This window comes from Thalassophryne amazonica, chromosome 12 (assembly GCF_902500255.1).
Source record: "Thalassophryne amazonica chromosome 12, fThaAma1.1, whole genome shotgun sequence".
NCBI classification, from domain to species: domain Eukaryota; kingdom Metazoa; phylum Chordata; class Actinopteri; order Batrachoidiformes; family Batrachoididae; genus Thalassophryne; species Thalassophryne amazonica.
This window is the reverse complement of record NC_047114.1, coordinates 60,162,388-60,185,030: the sequence shown is the minus strand read 5'-3', so window position 1 is coordinate 60,185,030 and position 22,643 is coordinate 60,162,388. Positions and strand designations below refer to the sequence as shown.

The 22,643-nt window shown below is 46.2% G+C and overlaps 1 protein-coding gene across 3 annotated transcripts in view; it reads right to left on the bottom strand.

Annotated features, from left to right (window-relative positions):
* Window positions 1–451: 451 nt before the first annotated feature.
* Window positions 452–22,643, bottom strand: part of LOC117521072 (mitogen-activated protein kinase kinase kinase 20) — a 49,324-nt gene continuing 27,132 nt past the window's right edge. For all 3 annotated transcript variants that reach the window (XM_034182389.1, XM_034182387.1, XM_034182388.1), the window contains 3 exons: window positions 16,413–16,519; window positions 1,983–2,163; window positions 452–1,884 (listed from right to left, as the gene is read on the bottom strand). In XM_034182389.1, coding sequence (XP_034038280.1) covers window positions 913–1,884; window positions 1,983–2,163; window positions 16,413–16,519 — 1,260 coding nt within the window. In that variant the 3' untranslated portion in view covers window positions 452–912. The remainder of the gene's footprint in view (window positions 1,885–1,982; window positions 2,164–16,412; window positions 16,520–22,643) is intronic.

The window sequence follows — 22,643 nt, the reverse complement described above, 5'->3', positions numbered from 1 at the left end:
GGAGGTTGATGATTGCATAAAGAAGTGGAGCTTGTTGAGGGACAAATTAATCCAGAAAAAGCCACTGTTCCTGTGGCAAATTGCATAAAGACCTGATCAAGAACTTTAAAAGGGTCATGTGCACAGACGTCATTGCATGGGCATGAAGTTATAGAGTTGCAGAAGCATAAATCAGGCTTTATGATTTTAAGGTACCACTCCACAGCGGACTTAGAAAAATCTGATTTTGTTCATTTTATACATATAACAGATTTTGACTATAACGGACAAAATTCATTGGTCCACCTGAATCCATTATATGCGAGTTTTGCTGTATTTGCCTGCTTGCATCTATCATATTATTTTACTGCAATTTGCATTTGCTATATTTGCCTTTTTTGTTGTTGTTAAATAATAAATTTGAGAAGAGGGAGAGTAATCCTTGTAGAGCAACACCATACGAAGGAAATTATGGAAGGATTTGTTTTCTTTTTATTGAAAAATTATAGAGTACACAGAAAAAAATGTCAAAAAATGCACACTTGATCACAGAAGCTTGTTTTGAACAAATCAAATCTACAAACTACAAGATAAGCAGGAAAATGGTATCTGTCGGTGCTGCCTCGTTAGAAAGTGTTATTTTCAAACACTTGTACCTCTGACGGTTAAGCAGCAGTCATAAAAGCACATTAAATTACAAAAGTGAAGTAACTGAGAACTGTTTTTTGACTGTTTCTTCCTACTTCACAGTGTGTGTGGGTGTAGTATTCATTATTTAAATTTTTAAAATGTTGTTTAACCAAAACAAAAGTGACTATCCAGCTCTTTGTAAATGGAAATTCTCAAGTCAAAATCATTCGAGTTTGGCCTCTTTTTTTTCTTTTCTACGTGTGCGTGCTTGTGGGGGAGGTTTCTTCCCCCCCACCCTTTGTTTTAGTCACTGTCGTCAGACCAGCCAAGCTCCATCATGTCCATGGCTGCAGTGGCCATGTTGATTTTTGATCCATGTCGCACACTGCAGCTCTTCAAAGAGTCCTGATTGGACGATGCCTGCATGCTCACCTGCACCCCTGAGTGGCCAATGACGCCCATTTCTCCTCTAATCTTTCGGCTAATGGCCTCACCGTGGTCGCTTCTGATTCCCTTAACAACGACACCCATGTCACTCCTGCAACCCCGGACACCTAGCTCACTCCTGACACGGTGACCTCTGACCTTGATTACCCCCATGTCACCCACGTTCATGTCCACATCGCCTATTCCCTCCATTTCCCCAATTTCATCCATATCTAAAGACAGCATTTCTCCTAAAGTGCCCAGACCCCCGTGGAGACCTTTGAACATGGTTGGGAGTCTCCCTCCCTCTAGCCCTCCCTCTGTCTCTTTCTCAGCTTGCTTATCCCCCAGTTTTTCTATCTCCCATCCTCCCTCCCTCTCCCCTTCCGTTTCTCCAAACCCACCTGAGAATCCTCGCAGTATGGTGGTCACCCTGCTCCTCTGCATTCCCCCTTTATCCCTGTCTCCCTCCTCCCATGTCCTCTCCTCTCTTTCCACAACACCCCCCGGGTAGCTCCTGAGCGTCACCTGCACCCTCCCCCCCTCCAGACTCCCACTTTCCTCTCTCCCCCTCTGCCCCCATCCTTTCTCCTCTAGGGTTCCTTCCTCTTCATCGTCGTCTTCAACAAAGCCTCCCTGGAACCCTCGGAGCATGGCGTGCATCCTCCCGCTGTCCAGTGAGCCAATCCCCTTCTCCAGGAGTCCACCCGTCCCCCTCTCCGTGTCTCCATTGCTGAGGGTGCGGAGGAGACTGCTGACACCAGCACTGCTGACGCTTGCACTGTTGGATTCTTGAGAGTGTGAGCGGAAGAAGGAGCCGGAGGAACCGATGGACATTGATGGAAAGAACTGACAACGTAAGAGAAAAGTCCAAATCAGTTTTAGCCTTCAGCTGTCTGAACAAGTTTAGTTGAAACTTACATTCAGTCAGGTTGACTTCTACCTACCGGTGTGATGTTTGTGCGCTCCATAAGTAAAGACGTTGGACTGGGAGACATGTTGGATCTCTCCATCAGCCTCTCCTCCCACAGTCTGAGCCTCCTTTCACGCTCCTCTAGCTCCTTTTCCTTAGAGTAAAGCTCCCTCTCCAATTTCCGTAGGCGCTCCAGGGTTGATTCAATCTCACACCTACAGCATGTTTACACACAGAATATCTCACACATTACTCAGTGCACCTGCAGAAGTGACATACTGAGCAAAGCGTGTAACTCAACAGTAAATATGTGACAGTTTCAACTTGTACGTCCTTCGTACATATTTACCTCTGCCAACAAAGTTGTGCAGAGGTAATGTTTTCACCCATTTGTCTGTCTTTGTGAACAGCCTGTAATCCACAATTTTTCATATGTCGTTATGACATTTTTACAGAGGATTCATATCCTGATAGGCGAGAACTGATTCAATTTCCAAGATCATAGGTCAAAGGGCAAAGTCAGGAAAAATCTTGGAAAAATCCGTATCCTTTTACATAAACTCTGTCAAAAAGATCAAATTTCTTTCAGATTTTAAAGCATTAGGTAGGATGGTACCCTTTATCAACTGACAAAGTTTGATCCCGTGTCGCCGACCAAATGGTCCCCCCTAAAAATCAGTCCACCCTGCCTTCACTGTGCACGCGTCATTAGCCGCAGTTCACAGATTATCATGTCAATTCTACTTAAAACTGCACTCCCGTCATCTGTCTCAGCGACAGATATCTGAAACTTTTGTGCAACAATCATTTCCACATAAATTCAGCATTATTTCATCATAAAAGACGGAGGAAGCGATCAGAGTGCCACGGCCACACAAGCTGCTAACTGATGCGTTCACTGCACGTCGGTCATTTCAAAGCGTCACCGAGTATCACCTCATTTCTGCTTAAAACGGCCTCGTTTCTGCTTAAAACTGACTTTAGAATGATTTAAGAGGTTTTACCTTATCATCTGATAATTAATAATCCCATTAATCCATTTGATCACTTTGGGTGAAGAGACTCTGTCTCAGACGAGCTACTGAGATCCAAAATGACACATGCACAGTGGAGGCAGGACGGACCAATTCTTAAGGGCAGTCTATTCAGTCTGTGACATCGGATCTGATCCAGATTACAGATTTTGTGGTAATTTAAATTTAACATTGAAAACCCCATTTAATGTATATTTTACATGATATCTTAATCAAATGTGCCCCAATCACTCTCATATGAGTGAGTATTGAAAAGCCCATTTGGTTTACATTTTGCATTATATCTCAATTAGAAATGCCTCAATCACTCAATTGTGAGAATGAGGTGCAAACTGGCACTCTCAATAAATAGATTAAGTTTGATCTGCATCTGTTCCGTATTCTGGATTTAATGGATATTTGAATTCAACATATATCCACATATCCACATATTTGAATTCAACAAGGCAGCACGGTGGCTTAGTGGTTAGCACTGTTGCCTCACAGCGAGGAGGTCGTGGGTTCAGTTCCTGTGGCCTTTCTGTGTGGAGTTTGCATGTTCTCCCCGTGTTTGCGTGGGTTTCCTCCGGGGTGCTCCGGTTTCCTCCCACATCCAAAGACATGCGGGTTAGGTCAATTGGAATCTTTAAAATTGTCCGTAGGTGTGTGTGTAGGTGTCTGTGTTTGTTTGTCTATTTGTGGCCCTGCAACAGACTGGCGTCCTGTCCTGGGTGTACCCCGCCTCACGCCCTATGACTGCTGGGATAGGCTCCAGCCCCCCGCGACCCTTAATTGGACTAAGCGGTAGAAGATGAATGAATGAATTCAACATTGAAAAGCTCTTTTCAATAAGGTTATGAAAAGTCACTTCCAACAGTACTTTGAAGTTGAACATTTTTTTCCAAGATAAAAATTTGTTGAATTGGAAACTAGTGTTAGCAGAGGTGTGCACGCTATGAGCACAGTGCTCTCATTACAAGTGTTATTAGATTTCTCTGTTTATGCCATGAAAGTTCTCCTGTAAGACTTTGAAATGTGTATAATAAGCAAGTTGCACTTGAGCCTAGTGCATTGTGGGATTTAATCAAATATTGGCTACCAAATGAACCTGAGTAAACATGGTAAAGATGGCAGAATGCAATATAAATGTGAGCAATTAGTGAAGTTTAGATGACTTTAAAAGCATCTCTTTTTTTCAGTTGCTCTAAATGAGAACAGAAATCAGCAGGCTGATTTTTTTTCTGTGTGCCTTCCCCAAGTGCTCTTAAGTTGAAACTTTCGCAACTTTTCAGGAAGGTGCCATGACGTCACTGCTGTGTTTTTCATGTAAAAGGGAGAAGAGGATTGTTTTATTTTATTATCACAATAGAGAGAGAGAAAAAAAAACTCATCTGTGATGGCAGATTTGTTCTTGGTTCTGGCCGTCAGTGAGTATCTTTTAATTGCCGTGTGTTATTAGGTGGTCGTTAGCTTTTTTATTGCCATCATAGAAACACGTCACAAGGAGGTCGTGGGGGCTGTTGATGCAGTTTGGAGCTTCATAGATCCTTCTGTCTGTCAGACAGCCATCCATCTGATCCTCTGACATGCTTCCAGGACTGGGATATGAGAGCTATAGGGAACTGTGGATATTGGAACATACTGAGGATTTCTGGAAGCAGCTTATGAACGAATTCTAGAGAATGTTCCTTCTATGATTGATCTGGTTTTGATCAAAGACACCCATTATACTCCATTTTTCTGAGACTGTTCTTCACCATTTGGATGTCTTTTGACTCTGATTATGGTTGCTAAGCTGGAACATTTCTGTATTTGCATGTGTGACAGTTCTTTGTTTTGTTTTATTTTATTTGTTATTGGTAGTATGATCAAAGCGGAGGGTCGCCCCACTTGAGGTTTCTTCTTTTAATCAAAAAACCCCTGAGGACATTTTTTCCTCTCTGCTGTTGCCAATGTGCTTCCTCGGGGGGGTGGTTATGGTTAGACCGTATTCATCTGAAGCACCTTGGAGCACTTTATGTTGTGATTTGCCCTCCTAGAAATAAACTCAAACGGAATGAATGAATACATTATTTATGTTCTGTAAAACAACTTACTGTATATAGGTAAATATAGGTAAATTATGGAATGTACATTAAGAAACATGATAGTTATGTTTATATCTCCCAAATCTGTCTGACTGACCACATCTTTCCGTTTAATAAATACCTTCAACAGAGACTGATCACCCTGAACTGCCAGTAGGGTACTGTAAATCCAAACAGAAAATTATTTCAGAGTAGGGATTCTTGATTTACTCACTCACTCATCTTCAACTCTTTATCCAGGATCGGGTCACGGGGGGCAACAGCATCCGCAGGGGACCTCAAACATCTCTTTCATTAACCACATCTGACTGGGGAATCCCGAGCCGTTCCCAGGCCAGTGTAGAGATATAATCTCTCCAACTAGGCCTGGGTCTTCCCCAAGGTCTCCTCCCAGATGGATGTGCCTTGAACACCTCCCTAGGGAGACACCCAGGAGGCATCCTTACCAGATCCCTGAACCACCTCAACTGGCTCCTTTCAATGCGAAGGAGCAGCGGCTTTACTCCAAGCTCCTCATGGATGACTGAGCTTCTCACCATATCTCGAAGGGAGACACCAGCCACCCTCCTGAGGAAACCCATTTTGACCCCTTGTACCCGCAATCAACTTCTTTTGGTCATGACCCAACCCTTATGACCATGGGTGAGAGTAGAAATGAAGATTGAGAGGTAGCTCGAGAGCTTAACCTTTTGGCTCAGCTCCCTTTTCATCACTACTGTACGGTAGAGCAAATGCAACACCACCACTGCTGCGCCGATTCTCCGGCCAATGTCACAGTCCATTGTCCCCTCACTCGTGAACAAGACCCCGAGGTACTTGAACTCCTTCACTTGGGGCAAGACTGCATTCCCTAACCGGAGTAGGCAATCTATCGGTTTCCTGCTGAGAACCATGGCCTCAGATTTAGAGGTGCTGATCCTCATCTCAGCCGCTTCACACTCAGCTGCAAACCGACCCAGTGAGTGTTGGAGGTCATCGGCCAAAAAGCAGTAATGAGTCCCTAAGCCCACCAAAGTGAAGACCCTCTTCCCCCTGATTACACCTCGATATCCTGTCCATGAATGTCACAAACAGGATTGGTGACAAGGTGCAGCCCAGGCGCAGGCCAACCCCCACCGGGAACAAGTCCGACTTATTGCCCTGAGAAGGGACCCCACTCACTCCATACTCCCGCAGCACCTCCCACAGTATCTGCCAGGGTACCCAATCATACATCTTCTGTTGTGTGGGCCGCTGAAGAGGAGGTACTGCTGGCCCACCACCACCAGAGGGCGCCCTGCCTGGAGTGCGGGCTCCAGGCACCAGAGGGCGCTGCCGCCTCACAGGAGCAGCCGGGATGACAGCTGTCACTTATCACCGACGACAGCTGTCATCAATCACCAGATCTACAGAGGTATATCAGCAAGACGGCATCTCCACCTGATTGCCGAGATATCGCTCTACTAAGGAGGTAATATTCTCAGCTGACTGTGTTTGTTGACAGGAATATCTGTTACTTGTGTGAGTTGGACAGTATTCATTCTGTTCCTTTTTTCGACGAGAGGTGGAGGTGGTTTCCCACCATACATGTTGCTGGGTGCACACGCACCCACTTCTAACTGTGTTTGCTCCTCGCCAGCAGTACCAGATCCGACACGCGAAGGCAGTGGCCACCTGGGAGTTCGGGACTTGGCGGCTCCAGTATTCCCGGGGTTCGGTGGCGGAGGAAATCGTGTGGTTCCGGTTCGACTTCGGACTGATGTCTCCTATCTTCGGGCCTGCCCACATGACATCTTGTATTTGACTTCATTCACTATTGTAATCTGTTGTTGTTGTGCATTTTCACACCAGTAAAGTGTTGTATTTGGCTTTATCCATTGTCCGTTCGTTTGCGCCCCCTGTTGTGGGTCCGTGCTCCTACACTTTCCCAACAGGATATCTCGGCCAACGTCATGGATCCCGAGGGGCGTCAACCGGCTGTTGAACGGCCAATGGAAGAACAGGGCGCACAGGCAGGAGGAATGATCGGTGAGTTGCAGCGAATCCTCACCGCTTTCACGGTTCGGATGGATTTAATGACCGAGCAGAACGTCCTCCTTAACCGCAGGGTGGAGGCTCTCGCCGCGCAGGTGGAAGCGCGCCCTCAGGGCGATGCTGCGGCTCTCCCTCCTGCCGACCCTGTGCGAAACAATGACATTCCACAGGTCGTTCAACGACCCCTCCCACCATCCCCGGAAGCATACATAAGCCCGCCAGAGCCGTACGACGGTTGTGTGGAGACGTGCGCTGATTTCCTTATGCAGTGTTCGCTCGTCTTCGCACAACGTCCCGTTATGTACGCGACTGATGCTAGTAAAGTAGCTTATGTCATAAATTTGCTTCGTGGTGAGGCACGCGCTTGGGCTACAGCGCTCTGGGAGCAGAATTCACGGCTCCTTCAGGTGTATGATGGGTTTGTGAGGGAGTTCAGAACAGTGTTCGATCACCCAAATAGAGGTGAGACCGCTTCAGCCGTGCTGCTGTCAATAAGACAGGGGCGCCGGAGTGCAGCTGCCTATGCAGTCGACTTCCGCATCGCGGCTGCAAGGTCCGGCTGGAATAGCACTGCCCTCCGCGCCGCCTTTGTAAACGGACTGTCACTGGTTCTAAAGGAGCACTTGGTGGCTAAGGATGAACCGCGGGATTTAGATGGGCTTATCGATCTCGTCATACGTTTAGACAATCGGTTAGAAGAACGCCGTCGGGAACGAGACGAAGGGCGTGACCGGGCACGCGTCGTCCCTCTCCCTTCCGGTTCCGACCGCGTTCCGCCCTCCCCACGCTCCACGGCCCCTGCGCTCCGTGGGGTGACAGCTCCCCCTGCTGACGAAGCTATGGACACGAGCAGGGCCACATTTAGGGCACCAGATAGACAGAGGAGGCTGGCCCGCAGAGCGTGTTTTGTTTGTGGCTCGACAGAGCATCAGGTAAGAGACTGCCCCGAGCGGTTAAACGCCAACGCCCGCCCCTAGAAACTGGGCTAGGGGTGGGCCGAGACATTCACGTGGGACACACCCACATTGCCACACGACTTCCAGTTACAATCCTTTATGAGGATTTAACCCTGAAGGCCCCAGCACTGGTGGACACGGGCTCTGAAGGGAATCTGTTAGACAGCAGATGGGCCAGGGAGATAGGGCTCCCTCTGGTGGCTCTTACCTCGCCTGTGCAGGTACGGGCACTAGATGGCTCCCTCCTCCCTCCAATCACACACAGGGCACCACCAGTAACTCTGGTGGTGTCAGGAAATCACCGGGAGGAGATTGAGTTTTTTGTAACTCCAACTACCTCCCGTGTGATTTTAGGGTTCCCTTGGATGTTAAAACACAATCCCCGGATCGATTGGCCGTCCGGGGTAGTGGTTCAGTGGAGCGAAACCTGCCATCGGGTATGTTTAGGTTCCTCGGTACCTCCCGGTTCCCAGGCTAAGGAGGAGGTCAGAGTCCCACCCAATCTAGGGACGGTGCCGGTGGAGTACCACGACCTTGTGGATGTGTTCAGCAAGGATCTGGCGCTCACCCTTCCCCCCCACCGTCCGTACGATTGTGCCATTGACTTGGTTCCAGGCGGTGAGTTCCCGTCCAGCAGGCTGTACAACCTCTCACGGCCTGAGCGCGAATCAATGGAGACCTACATCCGGGACTCTTTAGCCGCCGGGTTGATCCGGAATTCCACCTCCCCGATGGGTGCAGGTTTCTTTTTTGTGGGTAAAAAAGATGGCGGACTTCGTCCATGCATTGATTACAGGGGACTGAACGAAATCACGGTTCGCAATCGATACCCGTTGCCCCTGTTGGATTTGGTGTTCACGCCCCTGCATGGAGCCCGAATATTCACCAAACTAGATCTCAGAAATGCGTATCACCTGGTTCGGATCCGGAAGGGAGACGAGTGGAAGACGGCATTTAACACCCCCTTAGGTCACTTTGAGTACCTGGTCATGCCGTTCGGTCTTACTAACGCCCCCGCGACGTTCCAAGCTTTGGTTAATGATGTCTTGCGGGATTTCCTGCACCGATTCGTCTTCGTGTATCTAGACGATATACTCATCTTTTCTCCGGATCCTGAGACCCATGTCCGACATGTACGTCAGGTCCTGCAGTGGTTGTTGGAGAACCGGCTGTTTGTGAAGGGCGAGAAGTGTGAGTTCCACCGCACATCTTTGTCCTTCCTGGGGTTTATCATCTCCTCCAACTCCGTCGCTCCTGATCCGGCCAAGGTTGCGGCGGTGAGAGACTGGCCCCAACCCACAAGCCGTAGGAAGCTGCAACAGTTCCTCGGCTTTGCTAATTTCTACAGGAGGTTCATTAAGGGCTACAGTCAGGTAGTTAGCCCCCTGACAGCCCTGACCTCACCAAAAGTCCCCTTCACCTGGTCGGATCGTTGCGATGCCGCGTTCAAGGAGTTGAAACGGCGCTTCTCGTCTGCACCCGTTCTGGTGCAGCCCAATCCTAGCCGCCAGTTAGTAGTTGAAGTGGACGCCTCGGACTCAGGGATAGGAGCTGTGCTGTCCCAGAGCGGGAAGACCGATAAGGTCCTTCACCCGTGTGCCTATTTTTCCCGCAGGTTGACCCCGGCCGAACGGAACTATGACGTCGGCAATCGAGAACTCCTTGCGGTGAAAGAGGCTCTAGAAGAGTGGAGACATCTGTTGGAGGGAACGTCCGTGCCATTCACGGTTTTCACTGACCACCGGAACCTGGAGTATATCAGGACCGCCAAGCGGCTGAATCCCAGGCAAGCCCGCTGGTCACTGTTCTTTGGCCGTTTTGACTTCCGGATCACCTACCGTCCCGGGACCAAAAACCAGAGATCGGATGCTTTGTCCCAGGTACATGAAGACGAAGTCAAAACGGAGTTGTCGGATCCACCGGAACCCATCATCCCGGAGTCCACTATCGTGGCCACCCTCACCTGGGACGTAGAGAGAACCGTCCGGGAGGCCCTGGCACGAAGCCCGGACCCCGGAACTGGACCGAAGAATAGACTTTACGTCCCACCAGAAGCTAGGGCTGCAGTCCTGGACTTCTGTCACGGCTCTAAGCTCTCCTGTCATCCAGGGGTGCGCAGAACTGTGGCAGTTGTCCGGCAGCACTTCTGGTGGGCGTCCCTAGAGGCCGACGTCCGGGAGTATATCCAGGCCTGTACCACCTGCGCCAGGGGCAAGGCCGACCATCGCAAGGCTTCGGGATTGTTACAGCCGCTGCCCGTGCCTCATCGCCCCTGGTCCCACATCAGCCTGGATTTTGTCACGGGCCTCCCACCGTCCCAGGGCAACACCACCATTCTCACGATAGTGGACCGATTCTCCAAGGCGGCCCACTTCGTGGCCCTCCCGAAGCTCCCAACAGCCCAGGAGACAGCGGACCTCCTGGTCCACCACGTCGTCCGGCTGCATGGGATTCCAACAGACATTGTCTCCGATCGCGGTCCCCAGTTCTCCTCGCACGTCTGGAGGAGCTTCTGCCGGGAGCTGGGGGCCACGGTCAGTCTCTCATCCGGGTATCATCCCCAAACCAACGGGCAAGCAGAACGGGCCAATCAAGAGATGGAGCAGACCCTGCGTTGTGTGACAGCCGCGCACCCGGCGGCTTGGAGTACCCATCTGGCCTGGATCGAGTATGCCCACAACAGCCAAGTGTCGTCCGCCACCGGCCTCTCCCCTTTTGAGGTGTGTCTGGGGTATCAGCCCCCGTTGTTCCCGGTGGTTGAGGGAGAGGTCAGTGTGCCCTCGGTCCAGGCCCACCTGCGGAAGTGCGGTCGGGTGTGGCGTGCCGCCCGTTCTGCTTTGCTGAGGGCCCGGATGAGGACAAAGGCCCATGCAGACCGGCGGCGGACCCCGGCTCCTACGTATCGTCCTGGGCAGGAAGTGTAGTTGTCAACTAAGGACATTCCACTGCAAGTGGCCTCCCCAAAATTACAGGAACGGTACATAGGACCATTTAAGATTCTCAAGGTCATCAGTCCCGCCGCAGTGAGGCTTCAGCTTCCGGCCTCACTGCGGATCCATCCCGTGTTCCACGTGTCAAGGATTAAACCGCATCACACCTCACCCCTCTGCACTCCGGGTCCGACACCACCTCCTGCCCGGATCATCGATGGCGAGCCGGCTTGGACAGTGCGCCGGCTTTTGGATGTCCGACAGATGGGCCGGGGCTTCCAGTATTTGGTGGACTGGGAGGGGTACGGCCCCGAAGAACGCTCCTGGGTGAAGAGGAGCTTCATCCTGGACCCGGCCCTCCTGGCTGACTTCTACCGCCGCCACCCGGACAAGCCCGGTCGGGCGCCAGGAGGCGCCCGTTGAGGGGGGGGGTCCTGTTGTGTGGGCCGCTGAAGAGGAGGTACTGCTGGCCCACCACCACCAGAGGGCGCCCTGCCTGGAGTGCGGGCTCCAGGCACCAGAGGGCGCTGCCGCCTCACAGGAGCAGCTGGGATGACAGCTGTCACTTATCACCGACGACAGCTGTCATCAATCACCAGATCTACAGAGGTATATCAGCAAGACGGCATCTCCACCTGATTGCCGAGATATCGCTCTACTAAGGAGGTAATATTCTCAGCTGACTGTGTTTGTTGACAGGAATATCTGTTACTTGTGTGAGTTGGACAGTATTCATTCTGTTCCTTTTTTCGACGAGAGGTGGAGGTGGTTTCCCACCATACGTGTTGCTGGGTGCACACGCACCCACTTCTAACTGTGTTTGCTCCTCGCCAGCAGTACCAGATCCGACACGCGAAGGCAGTGGCCACCTGGGAGTTCGGGACTTGGCGGCTCCAGTATTCCCGGGGTTCGGTGGCGGAGGAAATCGTGTGGTTCCGGTTCGACTTCGGACTGATGTCTCCTATCTTCGGGCCTGCCCACATGACATCGTGTATTTGACTTCATTCACTATTGTAATCTGTTGTTGTTGTGCATTTTCACAACAGTAAAGTGTTGTATTTGGCTTTATCCATTGTCCATTCGTTTGCGCCCCCTGTTGTGGGTCCGTGCTCCTACACTTTCCCAACATCTTCTCTAAGTTCACAAAACACGTAGACTGGATGGGCATACTGCCAGGCTCCCCCAGGATCCTTGTGAGAGTGAGGAGCTGGTCAGTTGTTCCATGGCAATATTAACCAATATAAATCATTCTTGATTTAAGGTGGAAATATTCTTCTTAATTACAGCACATTATAACATGTGAAATCACATGTTCTGGCATATGCAGTTATCATTTCTGCCAAAGACAATATTGCTTTTGCAAAACATTATCCTCATGCCTCAGTTAAAAAAACGTTCAATGCACTTCTGTCCAAGACCACAAGAGGTCAGTGTGTGAGGTAACTTAAGTGAGCAAACCTGCGTCCACAAACACAATCAGCTTTCAGAGCAACTAAATATAGACAAATCTGACACACAGCCATACCTCCTGTATTCCTTCCATACCTCCCTGCTCATTCATCCCACTCTTGCAGCTCCCTATCTGGCTCCCTCCTCCTCCAATTCCTCTTCTTCCTTTTCCTCCTCTCCTTTGCTTGTTTAAGATTTTCCAGCCCGGCCCAAAACTTCGCTCAGAATTGATTGCCTTGCTGGACTTGTGTTAAATATGCACAGAATTTCACACCTTCTCCCACCCACACCTCTATCTCCGCCTTGTTTCCCGATATTCTCATTGTTTCGGCCTTTGGTCATTGTCTTACATTTCACAGGCACCCAGTAAATTTCTGTTCCTCCCTGAACCTCTCCTCCTGCTCAGCCCGTACTTAATTTCTCCTTAGCCTCTTCCCTGCCCCCACACAGCCCTCTGTCTTCTTCCCCGCAGAGCCGAGCAGTAGAGGAATCTCTTCCATGGACGCTTTCCAGGGCGCTTATTATAGCCTGAAGTGGAGCAAAGGGGTCACATTTTCAGCTTCTCTCCTGAGCCTCAGTGTCCACAGAGCTCTGTGTGGACTGTGTGTTGTATATGTGTATACATGCTGACATGGGTGACTATGTGGCTCTGTACATGCAGATAGTTTATAGAGCATGAACCAGATTTGTCATCATGAGAAGAGATCAAGATTGAATACACATATCTCGTTCAGACTGAGTGTAGACATTCACAGTGGGCCTCATTAATTGAATGCTCAGAAGCACACATTTGATCTTAATTTGAGTTCATGCCTAAAATAAAAACTTTTGAGTGGTCTGTCAGAGATATTTTATTCAGCTCAGCAAAGTTGCAGCCCCAGCATATCTCTACGTAACTCCAGGCAGTGAAACTCTTTTTAATATATCAGATTAACTTTTGTAATGCTCTGCATGAAAATTGAACAACAAAATGCACTCGACCAACAAGTGTGCACTAAGCCAGTCTGAGCTCAGCAGCATGGTACATCCCCCAGGAATACTCGGTTGGAGCTTGCTCAGCTCCCCAACTCAGCCCAATCCATGCACAGCTCGTGGCTATCCTGTGCATTCCCATCCTTCATTTGTGCACTCTTTGACTGATGCTTCTTCAAGTACATATGGTTGTATGCAAAGGTTTGGGGACCCCTGAGAATTTTCATGATTTTCCTTTATAAATCATTGGTTGTCTGGATCAGAAATTTCAGTTAAATGTATCATATAGCAGATGAACACACTGATATTTGAGAAGTGAAATGAACTTTCTAGTATTTACAGAAAGTGTGCAATAATTATTTAAACAAAATTAGGCAGGCGCATCAATTTGAGCACCGTTGTCGTTTTATTGATTTGAATACATTTAGCACTAAGTATTGGAACACAAAATTGGTTTGGTAAGCTCACTGACCCTTGACCTCCTTACACAGGTGAATCCAATCATGAGAAAGGGTATTTAAGGTGGCCATTTGCAAATGCTTCTCATCTTTGCATCTTTTCTAATGAGTGGCAACATGGGAGCCTCTGAACAACTCTCAAATAACCTGAAAACAAAGATTGTTCAACATCGTGGTTTAGGAGAAGGATACAAAAAGCTACCTCAGAGATTTCAGCTGTCAAGCTATATTCATGCTAAAGGAGAAACTGCTGCTGCTGTCATTGTTCCTGACAGATTTAAATCCATCATACCTGATTCTGTCTGAGATTTTAATGATGTTGACTATAAAAAGTCATGAAGTGGCTTCACTCAGTGTATTAATTGTTACACTCAGGGCAGTAAGATCTTAAATCATTGTTTCGGCTTTATTAAAGGAGTATACAGTATAAGAAGCTGGTCTGCAATTACCCTGTGGTTACATTAGCTATGAGCAACAGTGGCGAAGCGATGACTTGCTGTTAATTTTCAATCAGCGTGAGCTTTTTGCAGCGGCAAGAGACTACGGTCACTCTGCCACCAGCTAGGCGGGGCCAAAATAGACCAGAAGTCTATTTTATGCAAATGGTGAGCAATGTGACACGACAGCATGACGTCAGCTGGTTGTTGCCTTGAACAAAATAATCCAAGATGACAGAATATGCTCTGAAACAGTATTTCTGTATAAATCTAATATGTTTCTTGTATATGTTGTAAAATTTATCAAGAAATAAACACATCTAAATCTAAAAACACTGTTTTTGTAACCAGATAGCACCTCTGAAGGGATTTACAAGACAACCCATGGAGACGTTGGTGTACACTCCTCAGGAACGCCCATCATGCGACAAAGCCAACTGCTTGTCGGCGTCATGTGACCGTAGGGTTTTGCTACTCTGACCTCAATATGATGAGAAGCTCATCAGCAACCCACCTGCTGAGGTGACTGGTTGCAAGAAAAACCTGCCCTGTCTCGGCCCTCATTGCCCACCCCTGATCAAGCACCATTGACTGGCTGAGTGTGGTATGCTGTTCTATTTCATTCCGTATTAAGTGTGATTCTCAGTAAAATGGTGATCGATATGCTAATAATTATAATAATAATTTGATTTATCGACCACCCTTGTACAAATTTTTACTTTTTTACATTGAGATCAAAACTTACCATATATATATATACAAAAATATAAATGCAACACTTTTGGTTTTGCTCCCATTTTGTATGAGATGAACTCAAAGATCTAAATCTTTTTCCACATACACAATATCACCATTTCTCTCAAATATTGTTCACAAACCAGTCTAAATCTGTGATAGTGAGCACTTCTCCTTTGCTGAGATAATCCATCCCACCTCACAGGTGTGCCATACCAAGATGCTGATTAGACACCATGATTAGTGCACAGGTGTGCCTTAGACTGCCCACAATAAAAGGCCACTCTGAAAGGTGCAGTTTTATCACACAGCACAATGCCACAGATGTCGCAAGATTTGAGGGAGCGTGCGGTTGGCATGCTGACAGCAGGAATGTCAACCAGAGCTCTTGCTCGTGTATTGAATGTTCATGTCTCTACCATAAGCCGTCTCCAAAGTCGTTTCAGAGAATTTGGCAGTACATCCAACCAGCCTCACAACCGCATACCACGTGTAACCACACCAGCCCAGGACCTCCACATCCAGCATGTTCACCTCCAAGATCGTCTGAGACCAGCCACTCGGACAGCTGCTGAAACAATCGGTTTGCATAACCAAAGAATTTCTGCACAAACTGTCAGAAACCATCTCAGGGAAGCTCATCTGCATGTTCGTCGTCCTCATCGGGGTCTCGACCTGACTCCAGTTTGTCATCGTAACCGACTTGAGTGGGCAAATGCTCACATTCGCTGGCGTTTGGCACGTTGGAGAGGTGTTCTCTTCACGGATGATGTGAAGGAGATGTGTTGCACTGCATGAGGCAAATGGTGGTCACACCAGATACTGACTGGTATCCCCCCCAATAAAACAAAACTGCACCTTTCAGAGTGGCCTTTTATTGTGGACAGTCTAAGGCACACCTGTGCACTAATCATAGTGTCTAATCAGCATCTTGGTATGGCACACCTGTGAGGTGGGATGGATTATCTCAGCAAAGGAGAAGTGCTCACTATCACAGATTTAGACTGGTTTGTGAACAATATTTGACGGAAATGGTCATATTGTGTATGTGGAAAAAGTTTTAGATCTTTGAGTTCATCTCATACAAAATGGGAGCAAAACCAAAAGTGTTGCGTTTATATTTTTGTTGAGTATATATACTCATCTTTTTTCCAGCGTTTGTTTTCTAGTTCCTAAACATTCAATATAAGAACAACTAATTTCACAAATACAGACAACACATGTGAACCATTCAGATCTGCCCAAGTTTCATGAATCTGTCATATGGTGGTGGTTGTTGTGTTTGTTTGCTTTGTTAATTTTGTCTCTTACTCAGCCCCCTCCCACCCACTGCAGGCCACAGAGATATTCAAGAGAAAAAGAAGAACATATGTGTGTTTTTCTTGTGGATGCCCACAGCATTGTGTGTACATACCTCCACTGGTCCTTGTTGTGTAGGAAGGAGTTACATTGCTCTGGTAGCCTGCTGTCATTCGCCATCGTCTCCAGAGTCACCAACACCTGTTTAAACTGTGGCCGCTCCTGTGTGTACAAGTACAAAACTCATTCAAATAAACTTTATCACATATTTACTTTTTAATGCCTTTTAAACATGAGCTGCCCAAAGAAATTAAAGCAAATTAGCCGCCGTGTCCCCTGTGCTATCATTTTACCACAAACCCAAAATTGTTCTTGTACTATGTTACAACACTGTGATATTACTCTGTTCTCAAGTGGACCCATCTATATATCACAGCTGGAATTGTCTTTCAGTGAAGAAAAGCACATTTGCAGGATGCAGTTTTTAAACATTTTTCTTTGAAAAATATAAAGGTAACGTGTGCAATGTAAATTTCTGGGACTCTAGATCTAACATGAGAAAACAAACATCCCGACCACAAAAATGACCATAAACACAACATATCCCAACTACACAAATGACCATATCCCAGCCATATCCCGACCACAATAATGACCATAAACACAACATATCCCAACTACACAAATGACCATATCCCAGCCATATCCCGACCACAATAATGACCATAATCAAAACATATCCCCACCACACAAATGACTATAATCAAAACATATCCCTACCACAATGAACATAACCCAGCCATATCCCAACCACAATAATCACCATAATCAAACATATCCCAACCACACAAATGACCATATCCCAGCCATATCCCGACCACAATAATGACCATATCCCAACCATATAGTGCAGCAGATAGGCAAAATGATTGTGCATTTTGAGACTAAAACATGAAATTTGGCACACATATTCTAAATTAAGTAATGTTCATTTTCAGATGTGGAGGTATCCTGGAGCTGACCTCTAATGACCTACAGGGGTCAGTGAAGAATTACACAGGTATCAAAATTTTAAAATGTTCCAATCATATTGAAAAGTATACCATAATATGCATATGTCACGGACATGAATGAGCGAAGCTCGTCAGCATCTCACCATGTCATTTAGGTCCTTCACAGTTTATTTTGAGTAAATGCCTCAGCAGAGCATTAGCATAGCAAAAAACTTTCAGCTTCTGGGGGAGTCTGCCCCCCCAGACCCCCTGCCTTTTTAAGCATTTTTCTTTAGTTGCCTCTCACATGCCTGGAAACCTCCTCGCCATCTAACCATGTCATTTTGGTCCTTCAGACTTTTTTCAGTAAAATTGTTCTTGGGAGCATGAGCATGACTAAAACCTTTCAGCTTCTGGGGGCGCTCCGCCAGAAGCTGAAACCTTTCAGCTTCTGGCGGAAAGCAGCATTTCTCCGTTAATTCAATTTGCCATGTCTGTCTGTTAGTTGTTTAAGAGTGCAAACATGTTTAAACTAACAGACAACAGCTGGTTCATGCTCAGTTGGCTTATTATTGCAGCAGATACCTGAAACAAATGGTGATACAAGCATCAAATTCAACACAAATACAGCTGAAGCAAAATCAATGGAGCAACTTTAACTTTTGACCTCTGTACAAACTGAAACTGACCTTTGTCACCATTCCTATCATTTATCATTCTTATCACTTATGTTTCCATCCCCTGACTTGTCTAAAGAAAACTGGCAATAAAACTGATTATTATTTACAGGTTTTTATCAAGTTTTAGAGATTTGCTTTCAGTTTGAGTTGCTGAAAATGCTTAAAGTGGCAGGGGCTTAAGAGGGCTGTAATTGGGGCTGTAAATGTAATTTCTGACATAAAATACGGTCGTTTACTCATCAATATAATTTTGGTGTGATTATAAGTCCATAGTAAGGTGGATTAGAACTTTTTGTGGTACACAGCACAAACTACTGGGCAGGAGGAATCCAGCAGTCGTGACTCACTGATTTCAAAATGCAGCTCTTTCAACCAGTGTGGTGCAGTGATATGTCAATCATCTGTGTCCAATCAAATTTCAGGAGAGTCCAGTGAAACCCCGGCCTCCGCTCTAGCTTCACCCATGCCAGGAAGTGTTTGACATTTGAACACTTCCTGTTTCACCGTGACTGATAAATTGGCACTTCCTGTTTGAGTGTGAGCTTGCCACTGAGTTCCCACGAGATTCCATGGGATCTCATCTGTCAATCCAGGAAGTGTTTGCCATTTGAACATTTCATGTTTTACTGTGGATTTGAAAATTGGCACTTCCTGTTTAGGACGCCCTGTACCATGAGTGAGCTTCGCACGCTGCGCAATGCTTCACTCATATTATTGGTCTGATTATAAAGATTCGCAAAAGGTATAGTTGAGACTATCCTTGACTAAATGTGGAGTTACAGGGTAAAAACAGCAAAAACGAGTACAAAAGTCAATTTCAGTTTGTACAGGGGTCAAAAGTTAAAGTTGCGTCAATTTTGGTAATAAAGTTATGCAAATTCTTGGTTTAGCTAACAGAACTAATAAATGGAATAGTTTTGTCTGTGTTAAATGCTTGGTCTCCAAAGTAGAGGATAAACAAAGTTGATGTCCATTGGATTCTATGACATGGTCCAAACTATTCCTTTTTAAAACCCTATTAACTCAACCAATAATTTGCATCGCTTTTTACCAAAATTGGAAATTTTATCTTTTGACACTTGTACAAACTGGAATTGACCTTTGTCATCCATTTTGCTGTTTTTAACACCATACATCCATAACATTCAGTCATAGATGGTCCAAACTATACATTTATGAGAAAAAGTCACAGTTATTCACGTCGGCACCAATGACGTCAGGATGAAGCAATAGGAGGTCACAAAAATGGACACAGAAAGGAATTGTGACCTTGCCAGAAAGATGTGTCAGCATCAATTAATAGTCTCTGGTACCCTCCCCTCCTGGGGTAATGATGTAGCTTTTAGCAGGCTGACATCGTCAAATAGGTGGCTGGTACAATTTGTAGACAGCAAGGCTTTAGTTTTATTGATAATTTGCCTTTGTTCTGGGGCTGCCGTGGCTTGCTGATGCCGGATGGCCTTCACCCTACTGGGGAAAGCGCTGCCATCTTGTCCGCAAACATAGATAGAGCTCCACAAGGAGGGTAACATTAGGACTTTACAGCAGGCCACGGAGCAGGTGGTTAGAGACCCTGCAAGGTTTATGACAAATGTGGGTGTGGAATCCATTAGCTTAGCAGGGAAATTAGTGCCGAAAATCCACTATGGTGATGGTGCAGTTTATCTGCCATGGAGGGAAATTAAACAAGATGAGACTGTGTCCTGCTTCCTTAGATGTGTTCATAAAAATCATAGAGGGATATGTTCTGCAAACTTAATACCCATGACTACATTGAATGATGTTAGCCCGTTGGCTGTTCCAGCAATATCAAAGATTTTGTGTCTGCTACCTACAACTCATGTGGAATGTCTCAAACCTAAAGCTACTTCCAGGCATCTTATATATGCTGCTCTGGAACCACCCCTAAACCCAAATAGTCCAACCGTCAACCCCACTGAGGTCCTTAGTCTGGGTCTCATTAAGATAAGATCACTATCCTCAAAATCATTGTTGATTAATGATCTAATTATGGATCATCACTTCGATATGATTGGGGTTATGTGAAACCTGGCTTACACCTACAGCTGTCCTCCCCTTGAATGAGGCCTGCCCACCAGCATATACATTTAGTCACGTCCCTCGTGATGCGAAGCAAGGCGGGGGTGTTGCTCTTATTTATAAATCTAGGTTTAGCTTATTAGCTGTTGGGGGTCACAAATATAACTCGTTTGAGCACCTGATTTTTCGCTCTGCCCACAATGCTACGTATTACTCTTTCACTGTATATAGGCCCCTTGGCCCATACTTTGCATTCTTAGATGAATTTGGTGCATTCATCTGGAATTTGTCAAAGAGTGCAGATAACACTGTGATTATTCAGGTTCAGTTTCAGGTGACTTTAATTGTACCTGTAGTTAGATTTGACTTGCAGCAAACAGAAAAGGGCATCCATGTTAGTCAGACACAACAATAACAATAAAAACACTCAAAACACTAACGAATAACATATGCAAAACAAAGTGTAACACAGACACCACCGGGCACTCACAAGCTTACCAAACCACTAAAAAAGAAAGAATCATCAGGAGAAACCACTAAAAGATGGTCAGCATAAAACTGATGTGCAAAGGGCTGAACTCGAAGCTAGACTGCCTGATATTGTAGCTTCACGTTTGGCAAATACCCAATCAGTAGACAGTCTTGTGGATAGTTTAAACTCTGCACTCAGAACTAAACTCGACATGATTGTGCCACCTTTGTTAAAACCATTCCCCCCAAAACACAATCACCTTGGTTCAATGACTACTTGCATGACCTCAAGCATAAGGCTAGAGGTCGAGAACGGAAATGGCGTAGTTCAAAATTAGAAGTATTCCACCTTGCATGCCGTAATGCTATCTTAGACTATAAGTATGCACTACTGGCTACAAAGCAGACCTATTACTCTGAACTGATAACAAAAACAAGCATAACTCAAAGTTCTTGTTCGACACGGTGGCAACACTTATTCATGGTCAATCACCTGTAGTTCACTGTCCTTTTACAGCACAAGATTTCCTGGATTACTTTGAGAAGAAAATAGAAGACATTAGGTTAAACATATCCCAGCATGCCTTAACCCAGCCACTACACCCTGCTACTGAGGTGGGTGCCATTACTGAGGTATTACCAAGATTTACAGAATTTGATAGTATCTCACTAGGGATGCTGACAAGACCCGTAAAGTCAACAAAAAGCACAACCTGCTTATTTGATCCTATACCAACAAAACTGTTTAAGTACCTGTGGCCCGCTCTTGAGCCGACTGTGCTGAAAATTATTGATCTCTTATTAACTTCTGGATCTGTTCCTAAATGTTTCAAATCTGCACTCATTAAACCATTACTTAAATCTAATCTTGACCCTAGTGTATTGAAAAACTATAGGCCGATATCAAATCTATCATTTTGCTCTAAAATTCTGGAAAAGTGATTTTCATGGCAGCTCGTGGACTACCTTACCGAGAATAATATTTTTGAGCCACTGCAGTCTGCTTTTAGAAAACATCATTCCACGGAGCTCTCACTAAAGTGGTGAATGATCTTATGCTTACAATGGATTTGGACACCACTACAGTTCTGGTGCTGCTAGATCTCAGGACTGCATTTGATACAGTGGATTATCATATTCTACTCGATCGGCTGGAGAATCATTTTGGGATTACTGGGAGTGCCCTTGCATGGTTGATGTCATACCTGACAAGTTGTTCTCACTGTGTTTTGTACAATAACACTACCTTTAATCTTACTGACATGAAATCTGGGCTTCCACAAGGGTCCGTCTTACACCCCCTGCTTTTCTGTCTTTAAAACCTACCAGACAGACCTCAACAATATTCTGATAACTGGTGGTAATCTCATCCACATAAAATTCTTAGAAGATTGCCTTGCATCAGTGAGACGCTGGATGTCTAGCAACTTCCTACTTTTAAACTCTGCTAAGACTGAAATGATGGTTCTTGGTCCAATGAGTCATCGGCATCAATTTGACCAGTTAATGCTTAGCATAGGCTCGTGTGTCATACATCACAAAGACAAAGTGAGGAACCTTGGGGTAATTTTTGATCCTACGTTGCCCTTTGGCCTCCACATTAGAAATATTATGAGGATTTCTTCCACCTGCAAAATATAGCAAAGATTCATCCCATCCTGTCTATGGCTGATGCGGATACCCTGATTCATACATTTGTCTAGATTGGACTACTGCAATGTTCTATTTTCTGGTTTACAGCACTCCAATATTAGGGGTCTCCAATTGGTTCAAAATGCTGCTGCCAGACTTTTGACACGAAGCAGAAACTTTGACCACATTACACCCATTTTGGCATCCCTTCACTGGCTTCCTGTTCCTGTGAGATCAGATTCTAAGGTTCTGCTACTGGCCTATAAATTTGTTTACGGACTGGCACCTCCCTACCTGACCTAATTAAAAGCTACGTACCAGCCCAGGCTTCGCGTTCTCAGGGTGCAGGACTACCTTGTGGCCCTAGGGTGAATAAAAAGTCTGCGGGTCACAGAGCGTTCTTCTTATTGTGCCCCTGTTCTGTGGAATGATCTCCCTGCATCAATAAAATAGTCAGATTCTGTGGAGACTTTCAAGTCCAGACTTAAGATGCAGTTATTTTCCCTTTCACATGGCTAGCATACTGGCATA